A 13914-nucleotide genomic window follows, 5' to 3' on the forward strand; every position below is an offset into this window, starting at 1 on the left:
TCTCTTTCCTCTGAATACTTTTCATGTGCTACACTGAAATCTCAGTCTATACACATAGGTCTTCGGAAGGCAAGTTTATTACTGATGCAAAGTGAAGTCATTAGTAGGATCCAATGGATGATCTATCCCAATGACCCGTGTACAATCATACTACGTCCAAAACAGATCCATCACTTTTACTTTCTGCCCTACAGGGAGCAACCCATCTACAGCACCCGAGCTCATGTCTTCCAAATTGACCCAAATACAAAGAAGAACTGGGTTCCCACCAGCAAGCATGCTGTTACTGTGTCCTATTTCTATGACAGCACAAGAAACGTCTATAGAATCATCAGCTTGGATGGCTCAAAGGTAAGATCCTTAATTGTTTAAGCCAAAATAAACTAGAACTGCATTAACTCTGAAGCATAGATGCCTTCCTTTTAACATAGTTCAAGGTATTTCATTGATATGTGATCCAGAATGATACAACAATTGTTTGAAGTTGGCTTACAAAACCGTACTTTATTAAAAATGCTTTGAACTGTGCTGATAAACCATTGATAGATGTTCAAAAAAGGCATGCTTTGCTTGTTTTTGTGTGAGTAGGAATTCAGCATGAAAAGAGAAGAAGCTCAAAATTGCTGTTTGAAATGACTGTATATCTGCATCCAAGTAGTCATATTTGTGTTCACTTAATTCTTAACATAAAATAACTTTCAACAATAGCCAAATGTTTCTGATAGGAACTTGGATATGTCTTCCAAAAGTGATGTTACACCATGTGGAGAGAGATATAGTTTGTAGCTTCATTGTACAAATGTGTTTAAATGTTTACTTGTAATTAGAGGTGTTGGCCTCTTACAGGAAAAGAAGGCTTTTATGAAAAAAGGTATTTATGAAAAAAAATAGCAATTTCCCTGAGCATTTGGGATAGCAAGTACGGTGAACAATGACATTATATTCTACCCATTCATTTCTCCCCATTCAGTGTTCTTGCATTGTAATCTACATAAATAGGTTGTACCTATTGTAGGTGCACATACAGCTCTCCAAAATTCATCCTTTTTCACTAGAACATGGAATGATAGGAACAAATTCCATTTTTCTTTTAATTTGAACATTTAAAAATGTTAGCCATGGCTATGATGTACAATTATAATTTTAAAATGGAATCTCCTGTTTCAAATATTTTACAATTCTAACAATTTAAAATTTAAAATAACACAAGATAATAGTAACAAAAATTTTAAAAATGTTATATCTGTCAGTAGCCATAAGGGGCGAGTGTAAAGGATACTAATATATCAGTGATTGTTGTTTAACATCCTTATTTAAGTTATTTGCCTGTAGTAGAGAATTGGCTTTGGACATGAGCTTCTTAAAAATGAGGGTGCTTTTTTTGACTTGCCTAGAAAATTAAGTTGCTGGACTCCCAGCATTGTGTCCTTACAGTATGCCAGTTCAATGAACAAAATTTTCACTGATGCTTGTTAGTATGGGAAAAACAGTATTTTAAAAATATTGATACTAATATCCAATTTCATTGCTATATATGAGAACTTAAATGATTGGACAAAAATGCAGTATTTCATGCGAGAATTAGTTTGTGCAATTATTATAGCACCACCAACTGGATGACACAAATGTAAAAAGCAAAAAGTATTCCTTCCTTCATTTTCTCAATGAAGCTCCTCATTTGGACAAAGAAAGCTAGTTTCACTGTAAAAAATATAAATATCTGACCTATACAAGTTCATTAAGGTTTCAGGGTGTCAGTGATATTTATCCCACTTGAAAAGCCATTCCTTGAAATAAGCTGCATTTTTTTGAGTTAGAAAGCATTGAAAATCTCAATTTCTGCTGCATAGCCAAGTATGTTTCTAATATTATGGAAGGTGACCTTCGGATTAAGAAACTGATCTGCCTATAGGTGTCAACGTCCCACAACTCTGATCTAATGGCTGACTCATTATTGCCTTAAAATTAGCCTTCCTTAATTACTGAGTTTTATTTACAGTACATTTTGAACCGTTAAATAGACCTTTTATATATATAAAACCTTCCAACATTTTTCACTTGGAAACAACTGCAGAAAATCTCTGCATTTAATGGTTCTGGGTGAAGGCTTTTTAGCCATAAACCTCTTCCCTAAACTGTTGTTAGCCTTGTTAAAGAAAAAATTGCAACTTCTCCCCTATGGGATAAAAGTCACATGAAGCCAAAGCCTATAAGATATACAAACAGCTAAAAGGTCTAAGCAAATAGTGTGAAAGAATGAGATTGATTTCAGAATCAGATAACATCATTAATAAAGCTGTTTTGGGGAGGTCAGCATTTGTGGATTTAGATGAAAAAGGCTTAGACCTAATGGTCAAGAGTTATGCAAATAAAGTATCCTTAGTGCCATAATTGTGCTATGTGTTTCTTTTTGTCCGTGGTCAAAAATATGGCCAGAGTTCTCTTATGATTCATTTGTGTTACTACAGTGCCTTTAAAACTATCTAGAAGCTGTAGATGGAACAACATATTGAATTCAAACTGGCAGTTTAGACAAAATAGTCACAGTATCTTGCTGGTTCTGAAAAAAAAGTCATCAGTTGTTTCTGTCCCATTACACTAATCAAAATGTTGTTCAAGGACAGTTGCTTCCATATGCATGTCTGGTTCTTACCAAAATCGTGTGTGTGTGTGTGTGTGTGTGTGTGTGTGTGTGTGTGTGTGTGTATCCAGAATAGTTTACAGTTAATTCACCTTCGAGATTAACGTTCCTCCCCATCAGAACATGCTATCATGTAACTTATTTTTGAACTATGCTCCAGAAAGTTATAGTGTATGATAATGAATAAATCAAAATCTGGAATAACAAAATATCATATCCAGAATTATAAGTGAGTAAGAATTAATAAAGCATCTGCACAGCCCAATTTTCACTTACTGTCCTTTTCCATGTAGTAGCTTTTACCATGGAATTAATCTATTTTCATACAATATCCATTATGTAGGGTGAAAAAATACACTGGAAATCTTTTTCATAGGAGAGGTACAATTCTTCAATTCCAACGCAAACACTATATTTACATTTTGCAAACATATTTTAGTAAGTTTTTTTAAAATGTTAACATGAAGTACTAAAATATAGTACACTTTAGAATGATGTTATTATACTGGCAGAAAGATGAAGCCTCTATTAGTATACCTATCTGTTATGTTGGCATTGGATATGCAGTCCTGTCAAACTGGTGACCCATGGGCCAGATATGTCATGCGCAGGCCACACCCACCTTGGCTCCGTAAAGCCAAAAAACATTGTGATACATCACGATCCAGCCAGTGATGTGATCGAGTGTGACACTTGTGGGATACAACAATGTCCTGAAAAAAATACAAATGAGTATAAGAAGCAGATCAGACCAAAAGTGCAGTACTCAGTTATGTTTCACACAGTAGTCAATCATATGTTTTAAATAAAAAGAACTCTCTTCTCTGAAGTATTCAGCTGTTCTTCATGCAGTTATAAATATGTGAAGAAAATAATACCTATCTCTTTATCTTTGTAGTCATCCACTCCCCTACTGTTCATATTTTGAAAGTATCTATAATAGACAAGTTTGTTCTACCAACATTCTTAGTACGATCACATAATGTTTTAAACATTTGGTTACTCTCTGGATAATTAAAAGGGATAAGATGCAACCTCAGACTCTTCTTGTAATAACAACATAATAACAATTGAAAAGAGCTTAGACAATATAGAATCAATTATCTTTGCTGACTGCAGTTGATCAAGGTTTCAACTTGCTAATGGAGCAGAGTATATCTGTGAATATGATCAGTTTTGAATAGGCTTTTTGAATGCATTTTTAGAAGATGATTCTTTGGTTGGCAAAGTAGTCTAAAACTTACTCTATTCTGCAGCAGCCAATTAATATTCCCAAATGGCGTTATGATTGTGTTTAATTTTTTTTTCCTGTGCACAGGCAATAATAAATAGTACCATCACTCCCAACATGACATTCACAAAAACATCACAAAAGTTTGGTCAATGGGCAGATAGCAGAGCAAATACTGTTTATGGCTTGGGATTTTCCTCAGAGCATCATCTCTCAAAGGTAAGTATTTCCACCAGATATGTGATTGCTTGGAGCTAGGAAGCAACAGGCAGAGTTATGCAAAAAGATAAATTTGTATAACACTCTTAGAAAGCTAATGCAGTTTACTTTTGAAAATATATTCTCTGCTAAGCAAAGACCTCTTAAGTAAACCTTGAAGTTGCATGATGTCTTCCTCTAATTCATATAAACAAAATTTAATTATTGGTTTGGGAATAATAATTTCAAACATTTCTCTGATATATGCTTCTTGACTTTTTGAAAAAAATATTCTTTCTTGATTGTGTTCCAAAACTGAATTTGATTGCCAAAACAAACAATCATATATAAAATGATCATTGGCTATTAACATCCCAGATTAAATTTAGAATTCTTAAAAGCCTCTGAGCTTTGTGTTTGGATCTAGGCTGTTTTCCTGCCTATGCATGTTTTTATGCTTGACATTTCAGAATTTTGGATAGCCATTTGCAATATTTGTGTAGATGAAAGCACCGTCAAATCTTATTAGCATGAAGATATTAATTTGGAAAAACTACCCTTGCGTGTGTGGAATGGATCTTTTTACAATTTTTTGTAAAACCAGTGCCTCATTTGTTTGTATATCTGTATTCATGGGGTCTGAATCTAATTACTTTAGTTATGTATACCTGCTTTAAGAACTTGCTATATTCAGTTCAAAACTCAATGAAGAGATCAGATTGACTGGGGACTAATGTTACCCTTCTTCAATTTTCCATGTAATCTTGTTCAGACAGTCTGTAGGCTCTTTTAAGTATGTATCAGATATGGACAGGTATAAATAAGTTTATTCCTGAGAAAGAGTACTTAAATATCTACATATTTAAATATCTACATGAATATTTGCTTAGTTTCGTTTCAGAAACTCCCATGTACAGAGCAAAATAATGCTAGAGAGAACATTTTAGCTGTATTTACAAGAAAGATTTTATAGGAAGCACTTACTCAGAATTCAAACTCATACCTTACAATTGTAGTATGTTATACATTTGGAATCCAAGATGTTGAAATGTAGGGAAGAATTCATGGTAGATCGAACTGCTTGTACATTATAAAAGCATTATTAGACTGGCATTTATTTTTCCTAATGAATTTGTTTTGTTTCAACTGTTTTTCAGTTAGATCATTCACTGCTGTTTCAAATCCTAACAGCATTTACAGCATTGTACTATATATCAATTTAGGGGAGGCAGTTGCCTTGTTTTTCATTTTATGCTTGTTTATATTTAACTCCATTTGCCACTTTATTAGATGTCCTTATAGCTTTGAGAGACCCTTTCGGGATGCTTTGCTGCTTCACATCCTAATTATTTATGAATAACTTAAAAAAACAGTCCCAATACTGATTCTAAATAGATCCAATTATTTCCACACCTCCATTGTGAAAACTAATTCCTTTTACTGGTTATTTTAAAATCTTTAATCAGATAATGTTGTTGATCCATAAAATCTATAACCATTTAATGATCTACACTGATCTCTTTATCCCCTAAATTGGCTCAGGAGCATTGATGAGAAATTTGGTTGAAAGCTTTTTATAAAGCTGACTATAAAGTATTCTTGTTCACATTTTTCAAAGAACTCTAAAAGATTAATGATATAGAATTTAAATTTGAACAAGCCAGATTTATTCTTTTGTTGTTTTTTTTAAAAAATAATATTATTCAGCAAGTTATTAAGAGCTAATGTTGAACAAGTTGGTCTATGTAATTTAAGCAAAACAGACAAAATTAATTGATTCAACTTTTCTTCTGTAATCATCTAATTAAAACTTTAATATTCCCTATTTTCCTGTGTTATTCAATGGGCTGATTATATCTCTCTATTGTTTCCCTCTTTTAAACCATTTAAAGAGTTTTGATTGTTGCTCTTACTATAAATAGAAAGATGTCCCTCCATTCTTTTTACATTCCTTATCTGTTTTGGTTTTGTAGAAATATGTGTTCTTTTTGAAGTTTTTTGTCCTTTGAAATGAGTAAACCTTTTCCTTAATAATATTTGTTACAATCTCTTTGACTAAAATTTATCTTTCTTAACTTGTAATATATAAGAGTTTTAATAATAATTTGAATGACTCTCAAACATTTTCAGAAGATTGATATGATGCAGGTGTACTCTTGTCTTCCATTATTATTTATTCATATTAATTATGTAGAGGAGTTTGTCTTTTTGAAATTTCTAATTAGTTTGATCTTTATGTCCTCTTTAATTATCCTGCTCTTAGGATAGTTTACTGTTATTCTAGAGGTTGCATTCAGATTATCAGGTTTCCATTGTATCTACTGGAGTACTCAGGATCTCCAGTTTTGGCTTAGTAGTTACTAACATTAGCAGAGAAACCATATGCAATGATCCTATTTTTTTCCACATCTTGTGGTTTTTTTTTAATCACATCTTGCTGTATTCTTGTGACTTAATTCCATCATGCTGCTTGTTAGGACTATCAATAATATTTTCATTCTACTAGGGATATTTTTTTCCTGAATCAGTTATTCCATAATTCCCTGCTTTCTCCTAGGTATCTGTCTAAAACTTTTGTTAGTACCTTGGAGAAGTAGCAGGACAAATCTTAGTTGTGAATTGTTTAGAATCCTGTGTGTGTGTGTGCGTTTGCATGTGTGTGTGGAGAGAGAGAGAGAGATCAGAGTTGAACAAGAGTCAGTGCTAGCACAGATGATATTCCCTAATTGGGTAATGAAACATCTGAAGTAAACAACCAAGCCTGTACAGAGAATTAAATCAGAGAGCACCAAGGACTCCACAATTGTTTATAATGCCTGTTTAAGTGGTCTTTTGCTTCAGCATTCAGTGACAAGTTATAAACATTCAATTTCTATCTCAGTTGCAGGACTCACAAGTTAACCAACCTAGGTGCTTTTCAGGCTTTAAATCAAAGCCAGTTTGGAAACGCTAGGAGTCCTTGATAAGAATTCTAGGAGGCATTCAAATTAGAGAACCCTGAATTACCTTGACTAACAATGTATAGTTTTTATTTGGAAGAAAATTAAATATATTTGCATATTTTAAAATATGATTGGAAGTAAATTTGAGAACAAATTAGTTTAAAAGAGTATATTGATTACAAATAAAGGTAGTCCAAGCTTAGAAACCATTCAAATTTATGATGGACCTGCCCAGAGCTTATAGCCTGTTTTCAAAGTCCATGTGATTGCATTTTGGGTACTTGGCAACAACTAGTTCACAACTGTGGTTGTTTTCAGCATCCCCATGTGGCCATAATTTTTGATGGGTTTTTTGCTGTTTTCTGCCTTTTAGTTTGCTTCAAGCAAAAAACTCCTGTTGGGAAAAACGGATTTTCCTAAGAACCACATTGTTCACTTAACAATTGTGGCATATGTTTAACAACCACTGCAAAAAGATCCTAAAATCAGGCACAGTCCATATGATGACCTTGTGGACAACCACTGTGAATTATGACTGTAATTCTGGGTTCAATTATAACCATAAATTGTGGATTACCCGTAAAAATCTTGTGGCATCTTAAAAATTAATTGATCAGGCATAGCTTAACTGTTATGCTTCTTATGCATGTACTATTAAGGTATCACAAAATGCTACAGCTTACATATACTTTATATTTACTGATTAGGCCCTTCACTACTAAAATATGTTGTAATTTAGTACACAAATTACTCTGATTGCGCTAACCACAAATTCTTATGGATGCATTTCTGAATGTTGGAAGAGTAGCTGCTATACTTTCTGAACATTCTTGAAATGGTGAAGGCATCTAGCTTTTCCAGAGAGGGGTATGGGTGTTAGAGTTGTGATTTGAGTTAAGCTTCCAATTCCAAAGAAAGTAATATACTAGGGGTTTACTTACATATTTATCTGACTTGCCCTGATAAATAGTTCCATAGTTTCATGTAGTTCCAAATCATTTAATAGTCCCATAAAGGCAGGCCTTTTTTAAAGACTACTCGTTCATTAACCATTCAGAGTTAGCAATGGTTCTACACAATGAGATTGACAACTGGTCCTAGTAGTTGCAGTTGTTGCCACATATCCCAGACACATGATTGTGATTAGGCACATGGCAGCTGGCTTGCAGTTACAACAATCACAGCATACTGCAGTCACATAGTTGTCATTTGCAACCTTCACTGCCGACTTCTGCAGGCAAAGGCAAAGGGAAGAGATTACAATGGATTGTATGACCCTGAGATTTGCTTAACAAGGGCAAATGGAACTGCTGCAACTCCCATCGTAAGTTGATGTGATCATGTGGTCTGCTGTGTAACTGCAATGCTTAGCAACGGAGTTGTTGGTCCAAATTTAAGCAAGAACTACCTATAGTTCTAAATAGTTCCACACAGGCCCCTGTAAAGAGTATTTCATAAAAGTGTAAGGATGATAATAACTGTGTATCCTTTGTTGTCCTGAGCTCTCCTTCCTCTGGTCCCCCATCTCCAAGTGTAAATAATATATAAGAATTAACAGCCAGAAGTACCTAATTAGGAGTACTGATAGGCATATATTAAACCATGAATTCCAAAAAAAATATCTTTGCACCATGCATAATGATTAGAATCAAAGATTATTTTTCTCCTAAGGAGCCGTTCTCCAAAATAGAAAGGGAAGCCTTGGATTCAACACAAAGGATTGTGATTTATATCCTCTGAGTCCAAAATATACTATGTACAGGAATGTCAATAACATTCAGTGTGCTGTGCTCAAAATAAATGATCAGAAAGCTAAGTGTTTGAAAATGAATGGTTAATATTGTAAAGATGAAGAAAAATCTTGAACATTCAGCGAAGTACAAGAAAGTGTTCTTATTAATTTCTGGGTCAAGCATATTCCAAAATAAATACAAGCAGCCCTCAATTTATAGCCATTCGTTTAGTGACCATTTGAAGTTACAACAACACTGAAAGTTTGCACACTTACGATGGTCACATGATCAAAATTTGAGCTACATTATCAGAATGTGACCTCTTGGCAACTGGCATGTATTTATTTATTTATTTTAATTTATTTGTTTGTCAAACATGTACAAGATAGCAGGTATAGGTATAAATATAAACAGAAACAAAGAAAGTTAAGCACAGATCAATGGGGACCTCTTAGGAATGGGGTGAGGTCCACGGTAGACAGTTTGCGATTGAAGCTGTGAGGGTTTGAGGCTATAACAATGGAGTTGGGTAGAGCCTTCCAGGCGTTGACCACTCTGTTACTGAAGTCGTATTTTCTGCAATTAAATTTGGAGTGGTTTACCTTGCATTTGTATTGATTGTTTGCCCGTGTATTATTGTGGTTGAAGCTGAAGATTGTCCTAGGATCATGTGATCACCATTTGCAACCTTTCCAACAAGCAAAGTCAATGGGGGGGGGAGCCTAATGTGCTTAATGACCACATCATTCATTTAAGGACTGAAGTGATTCATTTAACATCCATGTCAAAAAGGGTCATAAAATGGAGCATAACTCTCTTAACAACTGCCTTGCTTAACAGCAGAAATTTGGTGCTCCACCTAGCAAATTTGGTTGTAACTAGAGGAATACCTGTGTATGTTTGGCTCACTTCAGTCTGGTATATCAATCTAAATAAAAATATAAAGCTTTATCGTATACATATTGATGACCGAATAGCAACATTTAGTGGAAATCTCTACCTACACATCTTTGTCACCTGAAATGGCCTCTATATTTGCATCAAACAACCAGCACATAAAGGAGAATTTGTTTTATTCTCTGAGGCCAAAGTATTATACTAAGGATGTTTTACTCAGAAAAAAGTGTTAGCATAGGGGTTTTAAACTCGCGGCCTGTAGGCTGGATGTGTCACATATTGGCCACGCCCACCCCCATTTTAGCGAAGGGGAAAAAGTTGCGATACATAACGACAACATGACGATGCAAGTTTTACACCTCTGTGTTAGCAAATGGTACTTCCTCCCATACATATGTGAGCTGCATTCACTACCAAACCTATGAGGTGCCCGTCTATACATATGAACTGCTTAAAGTGCCCTTGTAAGAAAACATTCATAGCAAACTGAATTGACCTAAGTGAGAAGAAGGGGGAAAGAATAAACTAGGAACCTTTTGACCTAATAAATTGTTTCTAGTCACTGACTACATCTCAAAAATAGTGGAGCTACCATACTGACCTAAGAAGAAGGGGTACGTAATAAGATCACCCACATAGTTTTATCAAAACTATTCCAAACTCATGCTGAAATTTACACTGCATCTGCTCTTTTCTTTGTCTCTGAAAAGCGGTGGTCCAAAATTTTATGAGTTGTAGTTTTGCTTTTGATCAAGGCTGCTCAGCAAACTGCCAATCCTTTGCTGGGAGTGCCAGTATACAGTTTTGGTGTTTGCATCCCTCATAAAATTATGTTGTATCTTCAAAGCAATTTGGTTGCTTTAGATTTTGGCCACAACAGTATTTATTCAAATGGCTTGATCTGCTCTGGCTAATTTCACAAAAGAACAAAAAGCAGAAGGGAAAAGTGAAAAATATAAACAAAAATGATCTCCTTGGATCCAAACATGTTTCGTAAATGAGTTCCTTTCTCAAAAAAAAAAATGCAGAAGAAAATACTAATACCTAAAATGGCTCACCGCATACATATAACAGGTTACTGCCCAGAACTCTTTGAAGTCATGTGACACTAAATTAATCAAAATTAAAAATATTACTAAAATGTGTTATTCTTCTTAGGTTTACCCTTACTGATACTCATTCCTAAAACATTCTGTCCCAAAGAGAAAATTAAACACAGAAATTATTTTATCTAAAATGGTCTCCTGGAATGGTGCCTAAGAGGAGCTATTGTGAGTTATTACTGCCAGAGGGTATTGGTGACTGCTAAGGAAAAACTCGCAAAGGGAAATATATGTTCCATATCAAAGACAGTTGCTAAATGTCTCCATTTTTAGCCTGTTAGAAGTGAGACTATTCAACAGTAAAATCTACTTGGTTTATTATTATTTTTAGTAGAGCTGTCTTATTTTTTCCCCATAGTATTCTATGGCCATAAATCTGAGGTGGAATATATCTTAATCTGGAAAATGGTTCAATGCAGGATATTCCTGTTCTGTTTTCTTATACTGTCTAAATGTTTTCCATTTCTGAAGAGCCCAAATAAATTTTAGGATAGGGTAATAATATGGTATCTTTTCAGAAAATGTCTCTTAATTGTTTAAAGATTTGGTGAAAATAGAAGTTTTGTTTATGTTTTTCACAATCAGTGCAATGATCATGAGGGAGATGACCCTGAGATGGTCTTGCAATGATTATATCTTGTAGGTAACTAACCCTATCATTTAAAATTACTTTAGCAAGATATCCTTGAGATTTCTAGTCCTCCTATACCCGTGTTGGTGAACCTATGGCACACGTAGTGGTACGCAACACCTTCTCTATGGGCACGTGGTCACCTTACCGCTGACACGCATCCATACATGCCTCCCAGCAGCCAACTGGTCTTCAGGTCTCTGCCGTGCATGTGCGGTGGCGGGGGGTATGGGTGGGACACATGCGTGGGGGCTGCGCACTCTTGCATTTTGGGCACACGGTCTGGAAAAGGTGAGCCATCATTGTCCTATACTGTCTATGAAGCAAGGGATTATGTGATAATGTAGAATATTTTTGAGTAATTCTCAATTTATTTTTATTGTAGCCCAAGCTACAGTAGACAGCAGGTGACATTTGTGGAGTGATCAATCAACAGTTTTATTTCAGTATAGCTCAAATCAATCAGTAGGCAGAAATGGGTAACTGTCACACCCGGCCATTCCTGACCACCTTATAGTTTTCTAATTCAAAAGTTTGGGCCAATGAGAATTGTAAGGCAATGGCCAATCACATGTCATCCCCACCTATTTACGCTTTCTAAGCACATACCCTCCCTGTGCAGTTTCTCTCCCCTCTTATCTGTGATTAGCTACAATGGCTACGGAGTTCCAAAGGTGCTTTTTCAAAAAGCAACTGAACTTTGTCTTTTCTAATCCAGTGGAAAAAGCACCTTTGGGACAACCATGACCTGGATGACTGAGAATCTCCATAGACAATGGCTATAGACGCAATGCCTGTAGCAACAACACCTAAGTCTTTCATCTTTCTTTCACTCAACCCTTGCAGCATCTCATTTATCCATGACAGAGCTAACCTTCCCCTGTCATGAACACTGCTTTTTATTACAACTTTTTAGCTCCTTTTAGCTTTTTCTTCTTCTTTGCTTTTTTGAAAATTTAGCAACTATCACTGATCTTAGATACCTTATTATAATAAATATTTTAAACATTTGGGGTGCAATAGGAAAACCGATTCCAACAAGCAGTTGCATTTAATGTTTAAAAAGTGATCTAGAACATTATTTCTGAATTGTTTATAGATGAGAGGTGTCTTTCTTAAGGAGTGGGTTTTTATCTTTTGTGGACAGTTCTCCTTGTTGGGAAGCCAGGATTAAGTAGTCTTTAAATGGTTATTGTTTAACAATCATGATAGTTATTCATAGTCTTATATCGAAAAGGCTGATCTGGTTATTATCATATTGGATCACAAATGTTATATTTTGCTGCCCCATTTTTTCAACTATTTGAGAAATCTTTGTAATAATACAGTATAAGTCTTGAAATCTTTGTTATACTACAGTATATAGGTCTTCTTCCCAAATAGCAATTCTGTGTTGATATACCTCCAGCCAATGGATTTATTATATTGGTTATCATCAATGACTTTTTTCATATTTTTGCTAATTTGGAGGGATGATTTTATTGAGAGCCTATGCTGTATGTTGGAAATTTGATAAATAAATAAATGTAATTATCCAACCTTTGCTTTCAGTTTGCAGAAAAATTTCAGGAATTTAAAGAAGCTGCACGATTAGCTAAGGAAAAATCCCAAGAAAAGATGGAATTAACAAGTACACCATCACAGGTATGTTTGTCCTTGTTTTTGATTAAAATGGATATAATTTATTTGGAATGTAGTTTTGATTTACCCATTAAATATCAATTTTGGGACATTCATTTGCATAGTTTAATGCAGGCTGCTTCAGTCCTATGCCTGTTGCACCAGATACTGTAGATCTGATAAAGACTTTATAGCTTTTCAAGTTGAAATTGCAAAAGTTGAAGCAATTTATACATTGTAGTAAGCCATTCCTTCTAAACATTATGGAAATTAAAAGGATCCTTGAATGAATATAGGATGCAAGAAGAAAAATATTTGCTTCATCCTGGATATATATCTCCAATATGGGATGTAAGACCTTCTTTTCTTAGTTCGCTTCCATATGGTGTCCATTGTGTGTATGAATGGGGTGGGGAGAATTTGCTAGAAGACAGACATTAGACAATTCCACTTGTGTACGCATGCTATTAATGTATAACATATTAATTTAATATATTTTGCTGTTTGGGTTTTTTCCCCCAGTTTTGTATGCTGCTCAAAGTCCACTGGAGTTGGGTGGTCAATAAATTCAAATAAGCCAATTATAATAATATAAAATATATGGGGATTATATTGTGATTCTGCACCTCCCATTTTCTTGATTTTGACATCCTCCTGTGCTATTTAGTTCATAGTTTCTTCCTGCCTCACCACCTCTTTGTCTGATGTTCATGTTATAGTGGTTTGCCTTCTTCATCTGTTTTTGTCTTCCTTATGAACTTATCAATTAGCAGCTTCTTCTTTCTTCCCTTGTAATTCTTCCTTTTTCCTTGTTTCCTCTTACTTCTGATTGGTGTCTTCATGTGGATCTTGTTTGGATCATGTGCAAATTGATATTCACATTTCAACATCCTTTGCTGATCTTGAAAAACCAAGACA

General features: G+C 34.7%; 1 protein-coding gene across 3 annotated transcripts in view; it reads left to right on the forward strand.

The window, feature by feature from the left end:
* Positions 1–13914, forward strand: part of HOMER1 (homer scaffold protein 1) — a 67830-nt gene that overhangs the window by 19253 nt on the left and 34663 nt on the right. For 2 of the 3 annotated variants that reach the window (XM_081945273.1, XM_081945272.1), the window contains exons 2-4: positions 195–351; positions 3960–4091; positions 12928–13020. In XM_081945273.1, coding sequence (XP_081801399.1) covers positions 195–351; positions 3960–4091; positions 12928–13020 — 382 coding nt within the window. Of the gene's footprint in view, positions 1–48; positions 352–3959; positions 4092–12927; positions 13021–13914 lie in introns of those variants that run through there. The other variant, XM_081945271.1, reaches the window with a different exon arrangement.

This window comes from Natrix helvetica, assembly GCF_964273705.1.
Source record: "Natrix helvetica genome assembly, chromosome: 2".
NCBI classification, from domain to species: Eukaryota; Metazoa; Chordata; class Lepidosauria; order Squamata; family Natricidae; genus Natrix; species Natrix helvetica.